General features: G+C 45.5%; 1 protein-coding gene across 2 annotated transcripts; it reads right to left on the bottom strand.

The window, feature by feature from the left end:
* Positions 1-353: 353 nt before the first annotated feature.
* On the bottom strand, positions 354-8157 carry GLRX (glutaredoxin). Of its 2 annotated transcripts, none has more exons than XM_066614380.1 (3): positions 7684-8157; positions 2262-2374; positions 354-593 (listed from the first exon to the last, which is right to left on the bottom strand). In XM_066614380.1, exons 1-2 carry the CDS (start codon positions 7888-7890, stop codon positions 2264-2266), a joined length of 318 nt encoding a protein of 105 aa, XP_066470477.1. In that variant the 5' UTR covers positions 7891-8157; the 3' UTR covers positions 354-593; positions 2262-2263. The 2 variants fall into 2 exon arrangements, with proteins under 2 accessions (XP_066470477.1, XP_066470476.1); XM_066614379.1 differs by having other exon boundaries at positions 354-598; positions 7684-8147.
* Positions 8158-24178: the final 16021 nt, after the last annotated feature.

Here is a 24178-nt window from a genome sequence, read left to right on the forward strand (position 1 = left end):
CAACCAAACAACCAAACATCAGTCCAACACAAACATCTGATGTAATAAAAAGAGATAAAATGCAGGTGAGGAACAGAATAGGCCCTGCCCCTTCCAAGTATGAAACAGTCAATTGTCAAAGTGATGAGAGGCACTATTTACATGGCAACAATATACATTGAAGCTATAATCCAGCAGATCAAAGCCCCAGCTTGTAATTTAGAGGAACACACAAGCAGCTTCTGCTCCTGCAGTACCCTCTTTTTGGCTCTAAACAACCCATTGTTTCATAGAAGTCTTTTTCACGTATGGTCATGTAAATTTTGTACATGCACAAAAATGAAGTTAATGGTATGAAACGGATAAAGACTTACTGCTAGAAGAAAGCATTTTATTCAACTGTATCAGTTCTGACCACTTTCTCAGTTTATAAACCAAAATGCCTAAAGTTATAGCAGTATTCTTAAGCAAGACAAGCAGTAACTAAATCTGCCCCACCAGATGACACACTAATTGTTGCAGTTGCTGTAGAAGAAAGCAGGAGGTTGGCAACTGCTATTTCATTTCCAAAGGCTTGTGTTGTAGCTTGAGGTATTCTCAGCCTCCAGGCATTTCTGTTCTGAAAATTGAAGACAAAGTTGAGGCCACAGAAATATTTTTTGAAAGGAAGCAAGTTTTAGACAGAGGTTCCCAAACTTTCTCTGTTCATGGTGCCCCTAGACACTATGTGTAATTCCCCCCCCCCCCCACAGTCCCACTTGCTGTGTTTACCTCAAAAATTTAATATATTGCACGGGCTACCTGTGAGTTTGCTGCGGCACTCCAGTGCAGTTTGGGAACTGCAGATTTAAGAGAAAAGTTTGGGGTTTTAAAAAACTAAACTTTCTATACTCTAATTCCCCTTCTAAATATCCTATAATTTCTGACAGTGAGAGTAGACACAGCTACCTTCCACTGTGCTGTGTGCCCACTTCAGCTCATGAGAAACGGGGATGTTAAAGACTCTAGTAGCCTGGGCTGCCCCATCTGTAATGCTAACTGAAGCAGTCACCTCAAGCAGCATGTTGGTGAGGGATGCCCACTTTTGTCTGTCTACTTGCCTTCACTGCTCCTCCTTCCACTACCTAGACTGACAAAGGGTGACAGAATGGAAGAGAAGTGTGGATGAAAGGAGAGCCTAGTACTCTTCTCCATGCTTCCTTTTTATCAACTTTTGCTAATCTAAGGAATGGGATCAGGAATAATGGCTAGCCCATAAGTATATAATGGGGAGAGAGAATTTTAATTGCCAGAAAGTCTTGGGCCAACCCATTCACAATAGTTACCTTTCAGCTCCATCCCTCCTATCTAGGTCCAATCTCACTGAACCCAACCTAGAGTTAAATTATGATGTCTGGTATCCAATGCTTGAACTGGAGGAAAGTAGTGACATGCACAAACCTGCATCCAACTTCAGTTTTAGACAAATAGCAACGAAAGGAAGTGGCAGTGTGATCAGAAGGCTGGGAGATCCCCTGCAGCTTGAGCAACAAGTGAAAGGGAGTTCACTGCTCTAGGAGAGCAAGATTGGAAGAGAAAGAAAGTAGTGGGACCTGTGTTGCTCTATACACTGAATGCACACACAAGAATGGAACAGGTTTCCTCAGCTGCTGCTGCAGCTCTACCAGCCAGGATTCCAGAGAGGCAAGGGTGGAGCACATTCATGACCTCTGGCTGCTGCTCATCTCTGGAAAAAGCAGTTCACTCATAGCCACAAGCAGTAGCATACCAAAGGGTTACAATTAGCCCTGGGTGCATGTCATGAGGGGGTTCCAACATGTCTGTCCCTTCAAATGCTGGATATACATTTGGCTATTCACAAGGTATTAGGCATCCTAATTGTTATTTCAGATGTCAACAACTGCCCTGGAATCTTCCATTGCCTCTTTATTCCTGCCACCAGTCATCCTCATACATTAAAATATTTTTGAAGAGTCATTTTCTAAACACAGACACACCAAAAAGTTCACAACTACAGGTATAGCAGATTAGCATCTATTTGTGATGACAGTGACAAGTCCCAACATAACTTAGGCTCCTATGTGGACACATGGATTGAACTGTTGTGGAAGCAGCCACCTACATGCTGTTCATTTGTGTGTATGGTGGGTGAGGCATTGTACATAGCTCAGGTGGATGCCAATACGACATACACCCACATGTTAAGTTCATTTTCATGGAGAATGGCACCCAGATGTCTTCCTCATGCTCAAGTTCGCTGGAGGGTACATCCCATCACTTACCTTTACAAGACACCAATTTGCTTTAATTTGGGAATAAGTTCCCCCTTGCTATGTAGCTCTTGCAAGTCTGAGAATCCACCAATGCAGATTTCTCCAATATAGACACGGGGGACCTGGAAACAGTTACAAAATAATTTGTATTTTGTTAACATGGAAGAGCATTTGAAAGCCCAAGTTCAAAGATGACTTATTAGAAGGCAAGAACGAAGGGTAGAGTATTGGTGCCACAGCACCTCCAACCCAGATGCGCTCATTTATTTCTTCTCCTACTCTCTTCTGTCCTGCCAGGCATAATACAGTACAGCCCCAAACATAAGTACAGCCCAAGTAGCTACAGCAAGTGAAGCCAAAACAGTAATGTTTGGAACTGCAAGACAGAAGCTAGTTGCACATTTTTGCTCTTCTGAAAGCAGCAGGGAGAGTCTGTGGATTTCCAATATAGCAACAAGTGTAATTGTAACACATCTCTTAGGGAAGCAGAAAGTTATAAAAGCCATGGGAGCTGAAGTTTTTGCTCACAAGCTGATCTGTGCTGAAGTGTAGGTGTTCATTTTCTGTGCTAGATTCAAAAATCTAACCACCATCTTCAACATGTTTTTATTTCCCATCTTCCTTTGTTGCTTATCAGCAAAGGACAATGATGTTCTGCATCACCCACAGATTGAACAGCAAGATAGGTTTACCATAATCGGGATCCCCACAACACAATTGGCACAACCCACCATGACATTTCCACTGAAAATCTCAAAACAAATGCAAAAGGCAAACATCAACCTGCTTCCACAACACTTCCTTTTGTGTCCATGGGGTTTAAAAAGGAAAATTCCCACGAACACACATTTTTACTGGCTCTGCTCCAGGGACTTGATCAGCACCCGGACACACAGAAATGTAGGAGGACAAAGTTTTTCCTGCCCCTTTTCCCATGGACAGAAAAACTTGAAAGGAAGGGAAGCAGCTGAAGCTCAGTGGTAAAGCATCTCCTTGGGATGCAGAAGGTTCTGGGTTCAATCTCCAGGTAGGGCAGAAAAAATTCTTGTCTGAAATCCTGGAGAACTTCTGCCTGGAAGCATTGACAATACTGAGTGAGATGGACTAGTGGTCTGACCCAATAGCAGCTTCCACCTTCAGGACTTCCCCTACTAAAATTCTGCATTATCAGTTGCTTTGGGACATATGGGAGCAGAGCCAAGAAAAGCTTGGCAACCCATCAATGAGGGCATCCAATATTATCAGAGAGCATGTACGTTTGCTACCTCATTTACTCAGCACTTTCAGATCCCAGAAGCATTCTGCTACTGGCATCTTGCTCACACTGAAAATCTATTACACTTTCACCACACCCTTCCTTCAAAGAGCTCAGAAGGCAGTTTACAAAGCTCCTCCACCTTCCCCTGTAATCTTAAAACTGCTCTGCATGGTAGGGTACGTGGCAATGGGCTCAAGGGCACCCAGTGAGTTTCATACCCAGTAAGGATACAAACCCAGATCACTGCAGCTTGAGGCTAGCTAATACAATATGCTGGTTCACTTCCGTCAGGAAGCATTTTAGTTTTGTAGAGAGGCCACTGAAACTGGCAAACAGACTTTCTGGTTTCTCAATACAAGACCAAGCTTATTACAGGCAGCTCTGCCATTACAGTCTCCACACACCTTTAGGGAATATAAGAGCTAGCGTGACAAGATTGATTAGCAGGGCAAACTAGGTGCCAAGAGACCCAGGTTCAAATCCCCAGTGATTTGGGGCCAGCTATTACCATCTCTTAGCCCAACCTTCTTCACAAGGCTGTTGTGGGGGAGGGGAGAAATTAGTGTACACTTCTTATTGAAAGAAAGTGGCATATAAGCACAATTCAAGCAAGATTTTAGATATATGAGATACAGCCCATTATCCCAACTTCCAAGACAGGTCAAATGTTGTCTGTAGGTCTACTTCTCTATTGCAAGTTGTCTTTTACAAAGAATGCATCTCAAAGAACCCCATTCCCATCTTGCCCATCCCATGGGGCAGTTGTACTTAAAAACACAGGCACCTATATCCAGGATCTGGGGGGGGGGGATGTAAGGCTCTTTTAAGACAGAGTCAAGTCTAATTTCAGCAGGAAAGCAAAAAATACAGCATCTGCAGTACTTATGAACAGCCCCAAGAGATAAGAGGCATGCTTAAAAAAAATCTAGAGAACTTAATTCTTGTGTTAGTTGGATGTTTTGTTTATACATCTGAGCAGCTGTAAAAGTTTGCTACATATTATCCAATTCAAAAGTTGAGATCTGTGGCTGTTTCCTAATCTATGTATCTATAGTGAAAAAGATACTAATGCTTCCATTCTGGTGTTACAAACAGGGTTTGTCTGTCCATGAAGTGAGGGACACATTTGCATTGGGTGTTGTCTGCAGGGGGGTGGCAGGCCAGGGGGGGTGGCCAACAGTGCCTGTCCCCTACTCCACTGCCAACCTTCTTAGACAGTTCCTTCCTCCATATGGGCTCTTAATCAAAGCAGGAAACAGAGCATTCTGGGATCACTCCCAGTGTGCTCCACACTTTCTACTTCATTTAAAAAGCCCAAGAGGAGGAAGGAGTGAGATTGCTGCATTCCAGTTCTCAGACTGCAGTGTTCTGGCTTCCTCACCTTGCTCCTTAAACAGGAAATGTGGAACAGGCTGGGTTCACTCCACACTACGTGCTCCAATTCAAAAACAGTGGAGGAAGGAGCCAGAAAAGGGGTACACAAGTTGGAGGGGAGTGACAAGGGCATTACTGGGCTGACTCAGATCCAGTAGCTTCTGCCTGCCCCGATGACAAAGCACATGTTCCTTCCCAGCCTAGATGCAGTTTCTTATTTATATAGCACCATCAGAGTGCATGGGATGTTACACTGAGTAGGCAACCTCCTGGTTTCAGAAGTGAGCTACCTCAGAATGCCAGATGTAAGGGAGTAGCAACAAGATACAAGTATGTTCTTGTCTTGCAGTTGTCCTGCCTGCAGTTTGAGGCATCTGGTGGGCAGGGTGACCAGATAGCCTCTTTTTCAGGACATGTCCTCTTTTTTTTAGCCTCGTATCCTGGAAAAGAACTTAAGTTTCCTCCTTTTCCCTGTGAACAGGCAGCACAGAGCCTTCTTGGAATTCATAAATTATATGCAATAAATTCTGTGTAATATAGTTTTAATAATAATAAGTAATTCAGTGTTTAACTACATGAAATCAATGTACAAGTGTTTTTAGCTTTCATTCTGTCATGCCCTACATTTTGGAGTGCCTTGACCTCTTTTGCGGTTATGACTTCTGGTCACCCTGCCATTGAGTAAGGCAGGAAGTTGGATTAGAAGGGCCTTTAGCTTGATCCAGCCGAGCTCTTATATAACAACAACAACAACAACAACAACAACAAAACTTTATTTTTATCCCACCCTTCTCCCAAAAAGGGACCCAGGGTGGCTAACAACATATAAAACAAATTAAAACATAATTTCACAGATAAAAACATATTAAAAAACACATTAGCAGAACCCATAAAAACAGTAGTCAGAAGAGTCAGAATAAAAGAGCATAAAACAGCAGTTCTTAGAGGAATCGGGCCTGTAAAAAGCAACTAAAAGATATATAAAAGATGTTAAAAAGGCCATAACGTCAGAAGGCTTGGTTAAACAACAAGGTCTTCAGGCCTCGCCGAAAGGACTCAAGAGAGGGAGCCATTCTCAAGTCAAGGGGAAGGGAGTTCCACAACGTTGGTGCCACTACTGAGAAGGCCCTATTTCTTGCCGCCGCCCCACGTACCTCCTTAGGCGGCAGCACTTGTAAAAAGGCCTTCTCTGATGACCTGAGAGGACGAGCCGGATTGTACGGGAGTAGGCGATCTCTAAGATAACCTGGCCCAGAGCAGTATAGGGCTTTAAAGGTCAAAACCAGCACCTTGAATTGGGCCCGGAAACGAATGGGCAGCCAATGAAGCCCCCGGAGAAGTGGGCTGACAGAGTCAAACCGCCTAGCTCCAGTGACCACACGGGCCGCTGCATTCTGCACTAATTACAGTTTCCAAACCGTCTTCAGGGGCAGCCCCACATAAAGCGCGTTACAATAATCTAACCTCGATGTCACCGTAGCATGGATCACCGTGGCCAGGTCTGCACGATCCAAGTACGGACGCAGCTGGCACACCAGCCGAAGCTGAGCAAAGGCCCCCCTAGCCACAGCTGCCACCTGGGAATCCAGGAGCAGTTGCAAGTCCAGGTGGACCCCCAAGCTGCGGACCTGCTCCTTCAGAGGGAGTGCAACCCCATTCAGAGCAAGCTGATAATCCAGCACCTGCATCGAGGATTTCCGAACCAGGAGAGCCTCTGTCTTATCCGGATTTAATTTCAGCCCCTGAAATTAAAAAAACATGCCCCTGCCTCAAGGTGTTTATAATCAATATATGGGCTTGGGGGAGAGAGCAAAAGGAGAGAAGGAAGCAGGGTGAACAGGAGACACATGCAGTTATTCAGATACACAGACTTGGAACTTAACAGAACAGCCCTATCCATCTTTTTTTCTGAAGGAAATCCCACTCTCTTCAGTGGGATGTGCTTCCTAGTTCAGTGTTTCTCAAACTTTGAGTTGGGACCCACCAAGTGGGTTGTGAGTCATTTTCATGTCAGTCCCCATTTATTTCAATATTTTATTTTTAATATATTAGATTTGATGCTACAATAATGTATGACTGCATTTGGAGAAATGTTATATCTGTACTATGTATATGCTTTTAACAATTATAGTAAATGTGACTTACTCCTGGGTAAGTGTGGGTAGGATTGCAGTTTAGGATTGTTAAAAGCTTTCCTGCTTCATAATGTCACTCCATGTTATGACATCACATTCGGTGGGCCCTGACAGATTCTCATTCTAAAAAGTAGGTGCTAAAAGTTTGAGAACTATTGTCCTAGTTAAATGCATTCCAGATTATACCTTCAGCATCAGAGAGCAGGGTGACCAGAGACAATGGAGGACCCAGTGCTTATACTTTGAGCCACTGCAGATGATGGAATTTTGGCAGGTGCAGCTCAACATGGAAGGGTGTAAAAAGCTGCACCTCCTCTTCTATACAATGGTTAAAGCCAGTATAGTCACAAGGTCCTCCATTGTATCTGGTCACCCTGCCAGGGAGGGAACAGAGACCAAGGCTGCAATCCTATGCACACTTTCCTGGGAGTGAGTCCCACTGAACACAATGGGACTTACTTCTGAGTAGACGTGCCTAGGATTGTGCTGTAAGGTGCAGATTAATCTTAATTATCAGAGGCTAAACAAAGGAATCACTTTGAAGATGCTTGCTCCGGACAAGCCATATTCAGCAGAGGAACCCTAGAGGGGGAGGAGGTCCAAGACTCCCCTGCCACACCCCATCCAGCAAGAGAAGGAAGGAAGGAAGGAAGGGAAGACTCACCGTCCTGGCGCCTGTGGTCTGCTGGAAATAGCTCTGAATGGCCTCTGTGTCGCTCCGGCCCCCAATATCCACGAACTCCAAGTGACTGGGCTTGACCCGCAGCTGCTTCAGAAGGTCCATCGCCTGGTGGCAATAGGGGCAGCTCGCCTTCCCGAAGACGATCACCTTGTCAGCGCGGATCTTGCCCTTCACAAACTGCTCAGCCATTCTTGGGATCAGGCCCCCTCTCGGCGGCGGCAGCAGCAGCAAACACCCACCGCAGAGGCTTCCGAGGAGGAGGGTGGGGGAGCCCAGAAAGGAGTGCCGGAGATCCCCACGTCCTTGGGCGTCCCAGCTCTAAGAAGCCCCACACTGCTCGCCTCCTTTTAAGGGCCGGCACCCTGCGGGAGGAGGAGTCGAGCTTCCTTCTCTGCCTCCTGCTTTTGAACGGGATCAGGGCACCAGCGTGTCGCACGTTGCCTGCTGGGCTGCGTTTCCTATCTAGGGAGGCTGCTGCAGTGGCGTAGCTAGAGGGGGGGCAAAGCGCTCAGTTTTGCAGGGAGCCTCCCCAGGGCGGCCCCTTGCCCTCCCCTTCGGAGCCATTCCGGGCGAGCGGAGAGAAAGGGAGGCTCCCTGCAAAACTTAGTGCTTTGCCCCCCCCAGCTACGCTCCTGCTTTACTGGCCAGCTGTGAGCCCGTCGTGTGGGTTCTGAGCGAAGCAGGGCGCGCTGTGCCACATCAGCCTGTTAATGATTACACGGGAGACTTTGCCATCTTGAGCTGGCTGCCTGGGAGGGAAGCCCCGCAGAGCTCACTGGGACCTGCCCGCCGGAGTAAACAGGCAAAGGTTTGGCCAGCAAAGAGGCAGCCCAGCTCCTCCCTCTCTGGCCACCTTCTTCTTTTTCACTGCTGCTCATCTCTGGGCTTGTCCACAAAAACAACCAGAGGGCTGCTGGCTAACAGCCCAATCCTAGCCATTCTTTCCTGGGAGTAAGCCCCATTGACACTCATGGGGCTCAATCCTATGCATGCCTACTCAGAAGAAAGTCCCATGAGTGTCAATGGGGCTTACTCCCAGGAAAGTGTGGATAGGGTTGTAGTCTAAGGGTCCAACCCTATCCAACTTTCCAGCACTGGTGCAGCCACAATACAGCCCTGAGGTAAGGGAACAAATGTTCCCATACCTTGAGGAGGCCTCTGTGACTGCCTCCCCACCACAGTTTGCAGTGCACGCCCCATTGGTATGGTTGCACTGGCACTGGAAATTTGGATAGGATTGGGCCCTAAGGCTACAACTACCTTGATGCAGTGCAGTGGTTCCTAAACTTTTGAGCACCCACTTTTTAAAATGATCCTCTATTGGGATCTACTTAGGTTTACCAGATTTTTTTAAAAAGAGCTCTAGAAATTTATTTATTTATTTATTTATTTAGGGCCCAATCCTGTGCTCGGCATCACAGCTCCATGCTGCTGAGCACTGTCCCAAACGTGCCATAAGGCATGTTTGCCAGCCTTATCACTGGGCTCCTGTCGGTGATAGCCCAGCGCCGGCCAGTGCTGGGCTAGCACAGGGCGGTTGCCAAGCTTCCATGGTTTGGTGGTCTCCCAGACCGCAGACCTGCCGAAAGGTAGGCAGGGGCAGGGGCAAGTTCCAGGGAGGTGTGGCACGGGGAGGGGGCGAGCTGGAGGTGTGCCTGGGGGAGGGATGGGAGGTGGGTCTGTGAAGCTCCACTCTGCAGGATCCAGGGCACTCCTGTAGGGCTGCACACCTACAGTGAGTAAAGTGAGTAACCCAGCTGCTTACCTTACTTGGGGGAAGGGGAAGAAAGTCCCCTTCTCCCGAGGCACCTCCCGCGGTAGCTCGGGAGGCGCAGGATCTGTCGGCAGCTGTTCTTGGTGCCGCCAAGGCTGGGCGCCCCAGGCAGCTCAGGATTGGGCTGCCCTTTATTTATTAATTTATTTATTACTAATAATAACCAGTAAAAGACCCTCAAACATTTATCTCCCTGTATTTACACATGCTTGCAAACTGCAGGAGCTGAACTCTTTGCAGAGTAATTAGCAGCTACAGTATCTGATTTTTGTATACCCTCAGGGCTTGAGACAATTAGCTGTCTGATCTTTCCATCGCCCTTTGGTTACCCACCAAAGATCACAACCCACCAGTGGGTCCCAACCCACAGTTTCGGAACCACTGATAGCAATTTGCATGTTCATCATCATCATCATCATCATCATCATCATCATCATCATCATAAAATACAGCCAGAATGGTGTAGTGGTTGTGGAGTTGAACATTGACCTGGAAGATCCAGGTTCAAGGCTGAGCCATGAAGCTTCCTGGGTGACCTTGGGCCAGTCACTACTTCTCAGCCTCACCTACCTCACTGGGTTGTTGTGAGGAAGGAACTATGTGCATCACCCTGAGCTCCTTGGAGGAAGGGCAGTATGAAAATGTGAAAAATAAGTAAATAAATACATAAAACTTTTCACCACCACCCCTTACAAGGGTCTGGGTGGGACTTCAGAGAATAGAATTGCACTGTAAGCTCTTTGTGTCAGCTGAAGGCTGCTGTTGGGGCAGTGCAGTCCTGGAAATTGAAAGCCTCAGGGTCTGCGTGTATATGCATATTTCACATTAGCATGTGGTCTTCTCAAGGAGCTCTGGATTACAACATGTTTAATTTTTGTACATGTCAGGATCTAGAAAAGGAAAAATGTTCCTCAATGGGATCTAGTAAGTTGAGATTTCAACTGTCTGGTACTTCTCTTGTCACATGGAAAAGGGTATGCACACATCCCATTCCCCTCAGCACACATTATCTTGTGATGCCTTCATAACAATCCTGAATGGTAGGTTAGTCCGAGAGATGGTGGTTGGTGCATTGAGACATGCAGAAGTCCTCATGAACAAAAAATGTTTTTCCAATCAGCATTTTGTGAAAATAGGTAAAGTTTGAAAAGGGAATGGAGAAAACTATCTTAATGTTAGGAGTACATCTAATAGAATTAACATGGAGCAGGACTGAAGCAAAAAGGAAAATATCACACAGTGCATGATTGACCTGTGGAATTCTCTGCCACCAGAAGTAATAATACAAAATATGATGGGCAGCCCAAACCTAATCTGTGCTGGTGCAATGGGGTTGTATGGCCCCTACTGCATCCAATGCAGTTTAGGAGCAGGGCGGAGGGCTCCTTGGGGTAAGGGGATATTTTTTCCTTATTCTGAACAATGCCCCAGCCTGCCGTATGTGACTACTTATTTCTCTGCCAGTTATTTAACTGGTGGAAGTCTGAGCAGCCCGGTGTAATGCTGGGAGGCCCAAGATGGGGGTTAGGATACAGTGGAGAAGGCCTCCACTGATATAGCCCCCTCCTGGACTTGATCCATCCCTTTCCACCCTTCCCCCACCCTGAAATGTACCCTGCCTTTGAACCAGCCTCCCACCCCCTTTTGCCACCAGGCACAAATCTTATTTCTGCTGTCAGCCTTCAGGTTGTATACAGAGAAGGTGGGGCGGCACAGGCCTCCAAGCCGGTGCTGCTTGCTCTGTGTGTGCACAAACATGCCTTACAGTACATTTGTGACACTCTCCACCAGCACAGGGACCACTGCACCTGCTGAAGCCTCTGAGTTTTGATTGCGATCCAGATTGTGCTCTTAGTTTTAAACAATTAGGTAAATCCTTGAAGTGATAGGACTATAAATTCAACCGGCTGCTGACCAATGCAAATGCATAATGCTCAATTACTGCCAGAGAAGAAGAGTATTCTATTGAGCACCCATTGTTATTCAAGTCCTGGTGCTGTTATAAAGAAAGCTGAATGGAATGTACAGTTGTTCACAAGCAGAAAGAATTATAGTTCTTGTAAGGATGTTGTGAAACCGTTTTTGAAATGCAGTCTCATGCTGCTTGGCACACATACCAAGTCACAAGTCAGGTGGCACTGCTGGTCACTGCTGCCTTTGATACCTGCTCTCACATATTTGTGGACACCTGCCCTACTGTTCCTTTGGGACACAAGTGGAACAGAGATAAAAAGCACTGATGCAAGATATTGGATGAGGGTGTTGCTGTTGGAACTGGGCCTGGATTTCTATTCAGTCACTGGGTGACTTGGGGCCGGTTTCTTGTTGCATGACACATTGTTTGGATGCATGACGCACATCTTTGCATATGTATGGTCATGCCAGGGGACCATAACACAGGCTAGTCTTTTGGCACTTGGACTGATGGTAAGATGCTTCAGTTCCCAGAGGCCTCAGGAAGGGTAAAACTGTGGTTTGTCAGAGCAATCACCAACACCACCCCACCATTGTAACTTGCTGGCTTCAGAGAAGCCTGGTCTTCCTTTAATTTCTTCTGGAAAATCCCAAGACTGGCTACACCTTGTTTGTGCAGCAGATTTGAATCTGTAAACCAAAGCTTCTCGACTTGGAGCAAACACAAAGTCATTAACTGTGCAAAAGAAGGGTCACCTCTCTAACTTCCTTCACCAATGCCATGCCCTAATCCGATCAAGTTAATTGAGGTAGAGGCCTCCAGAGCCAGTCAAGGGTTCATTGCTGCACCATCAGCAGGGCACAAAACAGCAGAGGTACCCACCTTGATCTGGGTGGGGGATGATGCCAACGGCCATCAAGACACAAAAGGTGAGTTCATCTCACAATAGCCTCCTCCATGCTTCTCTGTGGGAATTTTGGGTATGAAAAGCTGAGGGCACAATCCTAACCAACTTTCCTGCACTGACATAGCTGTGCCCATCTGGCATGCACTGTATCCTGTAGTGGGGAGGCAGTCAAGGAGGCCTCCTCAAGATAAGGGCATGTTTGTTACCTTAGTTGGCTCTGCATTGCAGCTAAATCAGTGTTGGAACGTTCATTAGGATTGCGGCCAGAGTCACAAACCCCTTGTGTTCTTCGTATGTCTTTCTGCTTTGCTGCTGTGGCCATCACTTGTGGACTCACTGGTCTTGTGTCAAGCACCCCAATTCCCTCTGCTGCTTAAGAAGCTTTGCTTGAGCCATTACATGACCCTTTCCATGGTAAGGATTTCTGTTTTTTCTTCCCTACCACATGGAAACTGCTTACGCTTAGAGTCTAGTTGTACAAATGATTGCTGATTATGTTGCAACATATTTCATTTTTTAAAAATAAATATTTTATTTATTTATTACAGATACAGGTAAGGAAAATGGGTTATACTTAGAGCTGGTACAGCACAGGTTACACATGAGGGTATTGGCCCTAGATTACAACATGCATCATTCAGTTAAAAAAACACAATAATCATCAATACAAAGGCTATCATATTTATCAGTATAAAAATTTGAATTTACTGAAATACTCAATATTGTTTAACTAAAATTATCTATCCAGTCATTAAAAGACTTCCAATATTTTCTTACTCTATCTAAATCTCTCTTTCATTCTTTCGGTTAAAACTTCTATTTCTGCTATTTCATCAATTTTGTCTATTAAATTTTCTCTAGTTGGCACATCTGTAGATTTGCATTTTTGTGCAAACAATATTCTTGCCACTGTAGCAATATGTACAATAAGGTGTTTCTTACATTGGTCTTTAATTTCTGATGTCATATTTAGGAGGAATATTTCTGGTTTGAATGGTAATACACAATGCAATATCTCTTGCAACAATTTATGTATCATTTTCCATGTTGCAACATATTTCATTACTTCTTTCCCTTTCCCATGATTGTATTACTATCCCCACAATTAAATTTGTATAATGTTGAACCTTTAATGTTACCTCCCTGATCTTGTTCTTCCAGTCCACTGAATTGTGTCATTGGCTTCTGCACTTGGTCCCTAAGCATGCAGTCAATTTCCTCTGTTTGTACAGGTTACACATGTATTAAAAGCATGCCCCTAACAACTGTCTCCTAACCCGATCTGCCTCTCAAGTCTATAGTGACAATAAATGCAGACAGCCTCCACAGTGCACAGCCCCCACAGTGCAGACAGCCCCCACATTTACCACCCTGAGCGCCTTGGAGCAAGGGTGGAATACAAAGGTGACTACTGATAAAATGATACAGAGACCACACTTTGAGCCAGCTGACATGCTGAAGTAAGTATTTGGAGTATTGTATTTGGAGCAGCTCACTATATGGCTTTATTTTATTTGAAAAATTTATATCCCACCTTTCCCATGCCCAAGGTGGTCTACAAAGTTCCATGATAAAAATGCAATGTATCGCAGCAGTAAGGAGAAAACATCAAAACAAAGCATTGAAGCATTAATTTTAACATTGAACACTACTTAAGGCTATTTTCTTCACATGAGGTCTGTATGTTTTTCATTCGGAGTAGGTTTGGAAGTCATTCAGGTCAGAATGGCACAGTTTAGTACAGGGTTAGATGTCATTTCTCCCTAGGCCGTGGCCTTGATTCAAATCTGCCCCCACCCCACTGAAGCTTTCTGTGATTGAAAAACATGGGAAATTCCAATCATGCAACTCCTACATAATGTGTCATTGGCCCTTTTATTAGAAGAGGAACTTGGAATTTCTTCCTTAATAAGGAAAAGAAATGTAGCATCAATCAAAACATGCCATGCTAGAGCACTGAATGGGTTGAGTGTTCCTTTTTGCCCTCCAAGCCACTGCCAAGAATCTATCCCTGAGGTTGCAGTCACTCCAAGGCAAAATGCCCCACTCTGATTAAAACCAAGCCTTTGTTTTAATCCATATAGCATTGAATTGCCCTGTAACTCTGAAGCTGGGTGTAATCTGTAGTTGGCATTGCTGTAGTGCAGTAATCGATTGAGCTTTTAAAAAGATTTTTCTTGATATTGTGTTCATTTCACAACTCACTACCCAGGCAGCTTTATTCAATATCATAGATGTGTGTGAGCAGTACAGGTGCCAGATTCCTGAGGCCCTGGAACAAAGCCCTGCACTAAGGTTCCCTTGGTGCCCCCACCGAAGAACATAAGAGCCCCACTGGATCAGGCCAAAGGCCCATCTAGTCCAGCTTCCGGTATCTCACAGTGGCCCATCAAATGCTTCAGGAAATACACAAGACAACAGATATAACCTTTGTCCTGACACCACCCCTGTCTGAGCGGACACTTTATAATTATTCTTTCATAACTCACACTGAATAAAGCATTCTTAGTGATAACAATCATAGACTGGTGAAAAATCACAAGGCTTACAAAGGCAAAGGTCTATTACCACCAACTTGGTTGTTATCAATTCTTCATACCTGCAGACTCAGCCCATAGGAGGAATGAAGTTGAATGCAATCAATCCTCAAATAATATTGGGGCACAAAGATTCACTCTTCATGATATTTCACACCCACTGGTCTTATATAACTAAGGGCGCAATCCTAACCTGCACTGGAGCAGGCAAGCCAGGAGGGTTGCACTACATCCAACGCGGGATTGCAGCAAGCAGCGGCTCAGCCACGGGCAAGGGGAAGCTCTTCCCCTTACCCATGGGTAAGGGCTGTGTGCCCCCATGGGACTCCTCGGACCTGCGCCACCTCCGGAGGTGACGCAAGTCCAAGGAGAGCGGAGCAGCTTCAAGCTGCTCCGCTTGCCCCGGGGACAGGGGTTGGGATCCGGCATAACCGCCAGGTCCCTGCCCCGCCCCCGGCTCCCCACGTACCCGCCCCCAGGCCTGCCCTCCCCTGTCCTCCCCCGCCCAGTAACGCCCCCTCCCCATGCCTACCTTTGCTGCTTATTTCTGCGCGCTTGCGCCGACACAAGCAGCGGCGCGGGAACCGTGGCAGAGGCTTCTGCCTCCATCTGCAAATTGGCGCATCTGAATGCAGCTCCCACCTAAGGAGGCACAAACGTGCTTTATGGCACGTTTGCGACCCTCCAGGGCCACCTATCCCAGCATAATTGCTGGTTAAGATTGCGCCCTGATGTGGGTAATAATTCCAGATGGAAGCCAGGGACATGTCCTGGATTCAGGTTCTCATGAGAGCATTTCCAGTAAGGTTTTGCTCCTCTCTTGAGTTACACTTTATGATTTGGAGAACTCACATGTATTCTTTGCAGGTATGCACTGACTCCCTGTCACTGAAATTAATGAGGCAGTCTAGGTCTTATTAACCTATGCTGTGCCAAAGGTACAGACTCTGAACCCTGAATCACAGAAAGTGCACACTCAGGAAGCAGCACAAGTGTTTGTAGAGATTTAGGGCCCAATCCTACCCAATTTTCCAGTGCTGGAGCAGCCGGGTCAATGGGGCATGCACTGCATCCTGTGGTGGGGAGGCAGTCACAGAGATCTCCTTAAGGAATGGGAACATTTATTGCCTTACCTTGGGGCTGCACTGCGGCTGCAGTGGTGCTGGAAAATTAGATTAGGATTGGGCCCTTAAGCTACTGTTGCAATACTGAAAACTGAAGCTAAGTGAGTGTGTACGTGTTCAGCTTGCACTCTGCAAACATAGATATAAATGCTTAGCTATATAAATATATGCTTAGCTGGAAATTCCCCTAAGGCTGTTTCAAGCTGTAAAGGAGAAATGGAATCTCCCAGTCCAACTTTCGGTCCCATGTGTGACTCAGCAAACTGTGTTGGCAGAAGGGTCTCCATGACGAGGAAAAGGTTGTGTTCTACTGTTTTACTATTAGACATATTACTGTCTCGTGTTCAGTCTTTCCTTGTAGCCAGTGTGGCCAAGGACCCATCTAGTCCAGCTTCATGTACCTCATAGTGGCCCACCAGATGCCTCTGGGAGAATCCAAGACAAGATGCCTGTATGCCAGTTCCTTACATCTGGCATTCAGAAATGACTATATACAAACTGGAGATTGCACATAGTCATCATGGACTTTACCTCTATAAAGTTGTCCAATTCCTTTTAAAGGCATTTGGGTCAGATGTCATCACCATATCCTGTAGCAAGGAGTTCCACAATTAATTATATGCTTGTTAAAGAAATATTTTCTTTTGTCTGTTCTAACACTGGTCAGTTTTAGTGGGTGTCCTCTGGTTCTCATGTTGTGGAAGAGTGAATTTCCTTCTACCCATTGTATTCATCACATTCATACAGGTTGCGCCTGTTATTTGCGAGGGTTCTGTTCCAGAACTCAGGTGGATGGCAAAAATCACATTAAGGCAAATTCATTTAAAAAACAATAACCTTTTGCTCAGTGATTTAAAAACAGTCTTGCTGACCTTTGTGATATAAGACAGTCATTAGGCACGCAATCCATCAATCAGGCTCTCTCCAGGCGCTTAGAAAGATTTCACTCTGAGCCAGCGGCCCCTCCCTTCACCAATGCAAAGTGATTTTCTTTCACATGCTCAGAGGGAAGGGAGGGGTCGCTTGCCTTGGAGTGAAGCTGTTCTAAGTGCCTGGACAGAGAATGATTGATGGATTGTCAGCTGGCTGCCCTCTCTGGCATTAATGAGGCTATTGTTAGACTTTTTTCCTTTAATTGAAAGGGCCCTTCTCATTGCCTTGAGATAAAACCACAGGTAAAAAAACAAAATGTGACCCGACAGTCTATGTAGCTGGTCAGGCGGTGCAAGTGGCATGTGGCCATGGCCATGCACCAGGAGCCTCCAGAGAAGCCCAGATGTAACCTTACCATTAATTTGTACAATGGCATAATAATATTGGCCGTTCTAATCTGAGGGGATTCAGACAGCGGGGAGGTATCAAATCTCCCTTGGGTGGGGAGCGTCCATGTGGGGGCAGTTCAGTGTTTTGCCCCAGTGCCCCCAGCAACCTGCTGCAAGTGCTGTGGTTTTAAACATCATGCCTTCAATTTTGACAGTTCAGTATTAAAATATCCCATTTTCAGACTTCACTAGCAATTAGTGTGCTGTATCAAATGTCAGTTTTCTGACTGACTTGCAAGTATTTGAGCTATTTGGGGATACAGGTGGGGCCTCTTTTTCAGTGGATTAGGCAACTGTGTATTTGCTCCACCACAAATGCTGAACCCCCGGATTACCCCCCTGCAGACGTCCCAGATGTGACCGGAACTCTGTTTTCTGAGTCTTGGAGAGGCTGCGTGCCACTATGCCACCTGCATGTCAGAAAGCCACCTGGAGTATTTTTTTGAGGACTTCCAGTAAACCACCCCAAGCATTTTTTAATTACTTCCAGTTGTACCAGGTGCCATTCTGTGCTTCTGAGAGGCTACATGCAGCAGTGCATGGCCGCTCTGAGGCTTAGAATGGCTCCAGACATGACCAAAGCAAGGCTCTGCTTGCTTTTGGAGCAAAGACTCTGGTTGCATTTGGAGCAAAGGTGGGCTCTGAAAACTATGGCTTTCATTATCCTCTGTTTTCAGTATCTGTGTGTGTGTGTGTGGGGGGGGTTTCGGGAACAGAACCCCCATGGATAAAGAGGTTCCACCTGTACATTCCTTATCTGCCATTTCTAGGTAGAGATAGAAATGTCTCTCTTTTAGGCTTTTCTAGCATATCTTGACTCATGTGTGTGACAAATTTCAGTTTTACCGATACTGCAACCCTCCAGTCTCTTCCATACTTCCTTCTCTTTCTTCCAGTCCAGAGAGTGGGAGGAGGAGAGAGAGAAGAAGTAGCAGAGATGAATGGGTGCAAATCTGCTGCCTGAGTGCCTGCCTCAGTTAGTCTCATGGATGGGCTGACCCTGTGCAACTCATCTTTCAGGGATGTCTAGCACATCAGGACACCACCCCAGCACTTCAGCATTCCCATGAATGAATAAATGAATCAGTGAGAATCTTTAATGTGTACAGTTTTGAAACTTGGGTAATCTTTGAAAGAAGTACACAATGTTCATTTGCTTTCCGAACATTTTATTATAAGGACAACAAAAGATTATTCCAGATACTTTCATTAAAGCCCAATCCTATGCTTGTCTACTTAGAAGTAAGTCCCATTATAGCCAATGAAGCTTACTCCCAGGAAAGTGTAGATAGGATTGCAGCCTCAGTTGCTGTTCAGGGAGTGATGAAAACTTTGCAGGTGACTAGGGCAATGACACACCATATTCATGAGATGTTTTGAAAGAGCAGTTGGAGTTGCATTAGTGTAAAAACAAATACTTCCTGTGCACTCTGTCACGTCGTCCCTGCTTCATTGAAATGAACATGGAGGAAGCATTTGAAGTGTGGCATATCAGTGGGCATGAACAACTGATTCAGATAGCAATCTAGCAATGAAGCAACTTTAGCACCCTATAGCTTTCATTGCTAAAGCACCATTACTAGGAAGTGGCTATAAATAACTCACTGCTGTGTCAATGGCAGGAGTAGCTGAATGTAAACAATTGTAGCTATAGCAACCCCTTGTGGCGGAAGCAAAATGCGTAATAAACATGGTTTTGAAGATGCAAAGAGCTAAATCCAGGATTTGTATTTGGTAGGGACAAAATCAGTGAATGAAAAATAAGGAGACCCATAGCCTCACTTTTAATCAGTTAACTGGGAATTTTTAAAAATATTGCAATACAACAGTGCAAGCAATATTTTGCAGCCATTTCTCAGAGAGGATTCTCTCTCTTGATTACAGATAGGACCTTACGGTTTGTGCAGTAGGAAAATTATCCCTCATTCTGATAGTGCGAAATTTGTCCTGGAAATGACTGACTTTGGTTATGTATACTGGCTGTGGAAAGATTAAAATGATGTGCAGGATTTTTTTTTGAAAAGCTTGAGTACAACTCTGCTTGTGCCACGGGGCTTTCCTTCTCCCTGCCCTTGTGGCTTCTTACATCACCTGCGAAGTTGCTTCTAAGAGGGGACCTATGAAACAGTGTGGGATGCAGCAGAAGAGCTGCTGCAGGAAAGGAAACTGGCAGAAATTAGGCAGGCCATTTTGCATGGGTGGAAGGGCCTTTCTACTTGCACAGGACACTGTGGGGTCAAAGCCATAGGAAATTCTGATAGGCAGCCCAATCCATTGTTGGGGCAGTAGCCAGCAGCCTGTGCACTATTCCAGCAATGGCCATCGCAAACATGCCATAAGGCATGTCATGGAGGCTGGGAGGGGAGAGACACTAGTGGGGAGGTTAGCACCAGTCAGCAGACCCGTTGGTGCTGGCCTCAACACCGGTGGAAGGACCAGTGGGAGCATGTGGCAGTAAATATCCCATTGAGCAGTGGAAGGCGTTTCTGAGTGGGAGAGAGTGGGGGGAAAGGCTGGGAGGAGGCAAAACTGGGTGGGGAGAGGACAGGGGACAATTCAGGCCTGGGAGAGGGTGGGGATGGCAGCAGAGGCTGCTGCAGACTCTTATCCCCCCTCCCAGGCTTTGGAGCCTGACATGCATCGCTTCGGTTCTGGCACAGCTCTGAATAGACCCATTGTGGCTGCCGGAGCTATACACTGCCGGGGTAAGGGAACCAATGTTACCCCAAGGAGACCGCTGGCTGCTTCCCCAGCCCTGCAGGACACAGTGGCAGCTGATCAGTGCCACTGTACCGCAGGGCAGTGGCCAGGGATAGGATTGGGCTGTAAATTAGATTGTATAGTCTTATATTTAAAACCGCAAGATGCTCCTAATAAGAAATGATGGCCTTGTTTCTCCCCAGTATCTAGCAAACAAGAATATAAAGAACACCTCAAAATACATAATAAACTTCTGGTATTCCCTGCTACAAAGATCGGTATGGGCCTTTATAACAAAGAGTTATTTGATATCTGTGCATGGAGATTCCACTTAGCAAACCTGGCTAATAACTATTACCAGCTCTTTTCAAGAATTTGACTATTTCTTAAAGTCATATAAGAACATAACATAAGAACAAGGGCCCATCTAGTCCGGCTTCCTGTATCTCACAGTGGCCCTCCAAATGCCTCAGGAAGCACACAAGACAAGAAGAGACCTGCATCCTGGTGCCCTCCCCTGCACAGGGCCTCTGAGAGAAATTTTATCAGGTGGTACAAAGTTTCTTTTGGGCCCCTTAGCAAAGGGGAAAGGGTGAAACAGAGTGGGGGAGGGTGGTGATGGGTGGGTAAAATGGGGACAGGGAGGGACGAAACAGGAGGGAGTGGGGAGAGGGTTGGCAACAGTTGGAAAAAATATTTGGAGCCCAAGTCTACCCATCCATGTGGCATCAGCAGCTAATTAGCATCATCCTATTTAGGCTCACACTAGAACGGAAAGTGTCCTGTGTGTACCAAAACTTGCTTCTGCAGCATCTGTAGTCTTGCAGCTGTGTCCCTGAGTGCCAATACACTCCTTCATAGTAAACAAATACACAAGTCAAAGAGCTACTGTAGCAGTCCAGTTTCCTCCCAGATTTGACACTGTGTTAAGGAGTGTCATGTACGCATTCCTTGGCCCAGCATATATGGCTTGCCAGTAGTTGCAGTAGCTGCAGTCACACGCTTGTGGTAGTGTCCCCAGAATCCCATGCGGGCAACAAGTCTGAGTAGACAGGAAAATGTAAGATCCCATGAAATTTTTGGACCCCCTCCTTTGGCTCCTGGGCCCACTTTCTGACCCTGGGCCCAGGTACAAATTACCCCCTTTACCCCCCTCTCCTAGGCCCTGCCCCTGCATCTGGCATTCTGATGCAGCCTATTTCTAAAATCAGGAGGTTGTACATGCCCATTATGGCTTGTAACCCATAATGGATTTTTCAGAAATCTGAAATTTGTCCAATCCCCTTTTAAAGGCATCTAGGCCAGATGCCATCACCACATCCTGCTGCAAGGAGTTCCACAGACCAACTATATGCTTCCTTCTGTCACTTATCCTACTAACACTCAACTTCATTGGGTGACTCTAAAATTCTAGTACTGGATTATGGGGGAGGGGAAATAAATTTTTCTCTCTTCTTCCTCTTGCTTTGTAGGGGCAAGAGAACTAATTTTAAGGATTTCTGCATCTCACATGCAATCAATATTGTAGAACTTTGGCAGATATCTATGGTAAGGCTTTGTGCACCTTAGGGCCACTTGGCAACCAAATCCCAGATTAAAATAACCTGCAATGAAATATTAACTACCAGGCTTCTACATGTTCACCAGAATAGTTCTGATGATGTTTGCTGCTAGAGCAAACTGGCTGTTTTCTTAGTAACTTTCATATCACTGGACTGCAGCTGTTCTCCTTCTGGCTGATCAGACCAATGAACTTGGTCTCCTAGTCACTGACAGGGCATACCTTCTGAAATGAGGCAGTGAAACTGAAGTCCTGTGCAGGAAACATTCCCCTCTCCTAGTCCCCATATTTGGTGAACTTAGAGATGAGGAAGCAGCATTCCACCCACTCAGGGGTGGCAGGATCTTGGATGCTGCCCAACATGGTCAACATCAATGCCACTGCTGCCACAGCATGCTTTAAGAAAAGAAACAGCCTCTTATTGGGCTCCTTGCATGTTTTCCTCAAACCTGGAAATACAGAATTTCTGGTTTTATTTAAAGGACCATGCAATCAAAGGATCTGCTGTGCAAGGTCCCTGTCAATAAAGCCAGAAGTCCCACATTTCTGGGTTTGAGAAAACTGCAGGAGTAGCATGGGATGGAGGGACTTGATCCACTTCTCACTCATTCAAGCAAGAAGTGGATCAATGTGGCTTGCATCTGGAGCAGGCTGGAGGGAGGTGGCAGCAGGTTCAGGGTGAAGGGCACCCTGAATCCACCACCTCTCACTCCCCTCGCAAGGCACTGCTGATGCAAGCTGTATCAGGTCACCTCATGGAAGATCCCACTATCCATGCTTCCCAACACTGATGCTTTCTCTAGCCACACCCCTATTCAGCTATACTACTCAGCCAGACTTTTGTATCAGAGAGACTGAGCAGTATCCATGGAGAGTTTATCCACCTGACTTGAAACCCTGAGGACAACTCAAGCGATAGAGGTTTCCTAGGAACTTTGGTTTTCGAGAGCACCTAAGTCCTTAGTGTGGTTGTCCAGCACCCTGGAAACTACTTGCGTCATGGTTCTTTATTCCTGGGACACTGCTGGGAAAATAATATACACTAGGGTCCTACATTCAAAGTGAAAGGGAGGGAAGCACTTACACATGCTCAGATTACAATCAGAGCCGAAGCAGATCTTGAAAAGGGTGCTCATTACATAACAGTGCCAAAGGTTTTGTGGAAGCAAGTTTATATTCTAGACAAGTCTTTATGAACCTCATTGCCATCACTAGTCATGTGTAACTTGGCCCTGAAAGTTAAAGATTGGCTTATTTATGTGCAGAGTCTTTTGTAGAGGTCTGATCTTTCGGTGATGATGAAATAAAAACATATAACTTTCTGCACTTCTCATTTTTGTAAAAAAAACTAAACATAACCCCCCTCCTGAAATCTGCAAAAAATAAAAAACAAATTGTGGGCTAGACTGAGGGGGGGTGCATTTGTAGTCTATGGCTGCATCTACTGACACTATACAGTATATCACCTATTTAGTACACTTTTAAAGTGTAATTATAATTTATTAAAATGTGCTTTTGGAATAAAAACACACACCACTTTCTGTACTTTTCCACCTTGGGGGAAAAAACGAAATCTGCAAAAAAAAAAAAAAAAAAGTGTTTAAGAATACCTCTAGTCACTTGAGTTACATAATGGTGAACATGCACCACAAACATTATCCAGGAGGTGGCAGCATTGTGGTGTTAAACAGCACTTCCTTTCTGTAAACATATTGGTAGTTAGAAGCAGGGTTGCTTGCAATCAGTGTTCAGAGCCAGTTTTTCATTGAAGGGCTGTCAACCAGTCACTTAACAGTGGTATATGAAGTCATATGACTCACAACAACATTCAGGTTATGCACAGCTATCATATGTGCGCACATCCACAGACAATACCCAGAAAAAAATACCTTAATGGCACAAAAGTGACAATAATCACATTTGTACATTAGCAAAGACATATGTGGGGATGGCCAATAGGTGGCGCCCAAAGCCTTTTCCCACTCGCCTGTATGTAGCTTTTCTACATTTTTGTAGTCTTGGAAAATATTTTTTCCCCACAGTTGCACTCAAAAGGAAATGATGTTTTAAAAAAGATGTTGTGAGATGGATGCATTTCACCCAACAGTATGATAGTTTGGCTTAGATTCCATGTCGGATGTCTCAGCATGCTCAATTGCATGCGTACCATATTTGTGAAGACCTTAGTGGCTGTCTTGACTACAGATTCTGATAATCCCTCAAGGAGTTCGGTTATGCCACAAAATACATGAACAGTCCCTGGAAAATGCTGGCCTTCTAGACCGAAGACATTGGTAATAAAGGATTGTGTTATCTGATGTGTTAAAATAATTATTCATTACTTGTTATGTGCAACTAATGGCTCTGGAAGGATGAACATTCCTTTCCACATCCATGGAGCTTAGTGGGAATCAAATGAACATCACACTGTGTATGCATATAGATGTGCAGCCACATTGGTTGTTTGCATGAATCTCCCTTGCTGACACTGGCTTAGGATATGGGGGGAAATGTACACATTGGCAGTCTTTAAGGTATTAAGTAGGGATCAACTGTTTATGTGGTTGCCTTCCTATTCTATTTCAGGACATCAGGCCCACAAGTAAATCATGGACTCTTTAATTATTAGTTGAATCA

Source organism: Tiliqua scincoides, chromosome 2, assembly GCF_035046505.1.
Source record: "Tiliqua scincoides isolate rTilSci1 chromosome 2, rTilSci1.hap2, whole genome shotgun sequence".
Taxonomy (NCBI): domain Eukaryota; kingdom Metazoa; phylum Chordata; class Lepidosauria; order Squamata; family Scincidae; genus Tiliqua; species Tiliqua scincoides.

What these genes read in the sequence shown, in the direction of transcription:
- GLRX (XM_066614380.1), bottom strand. Translation starts at nt 7,890, where the DNA reads ATGGCTGAGCAGTTTGTGAAGGGCAAGATCCGCGCTGACAAGGTGATC. An exon ending in AGACCACAGGCGCCAGGACG is followed by an intron (nt 2,375 to 7,683) that starts GTGAGTCTTCCC and finishes AACTGTTTCCAG; the next exon opens with GTCCCCCGTGTCTATATTGG.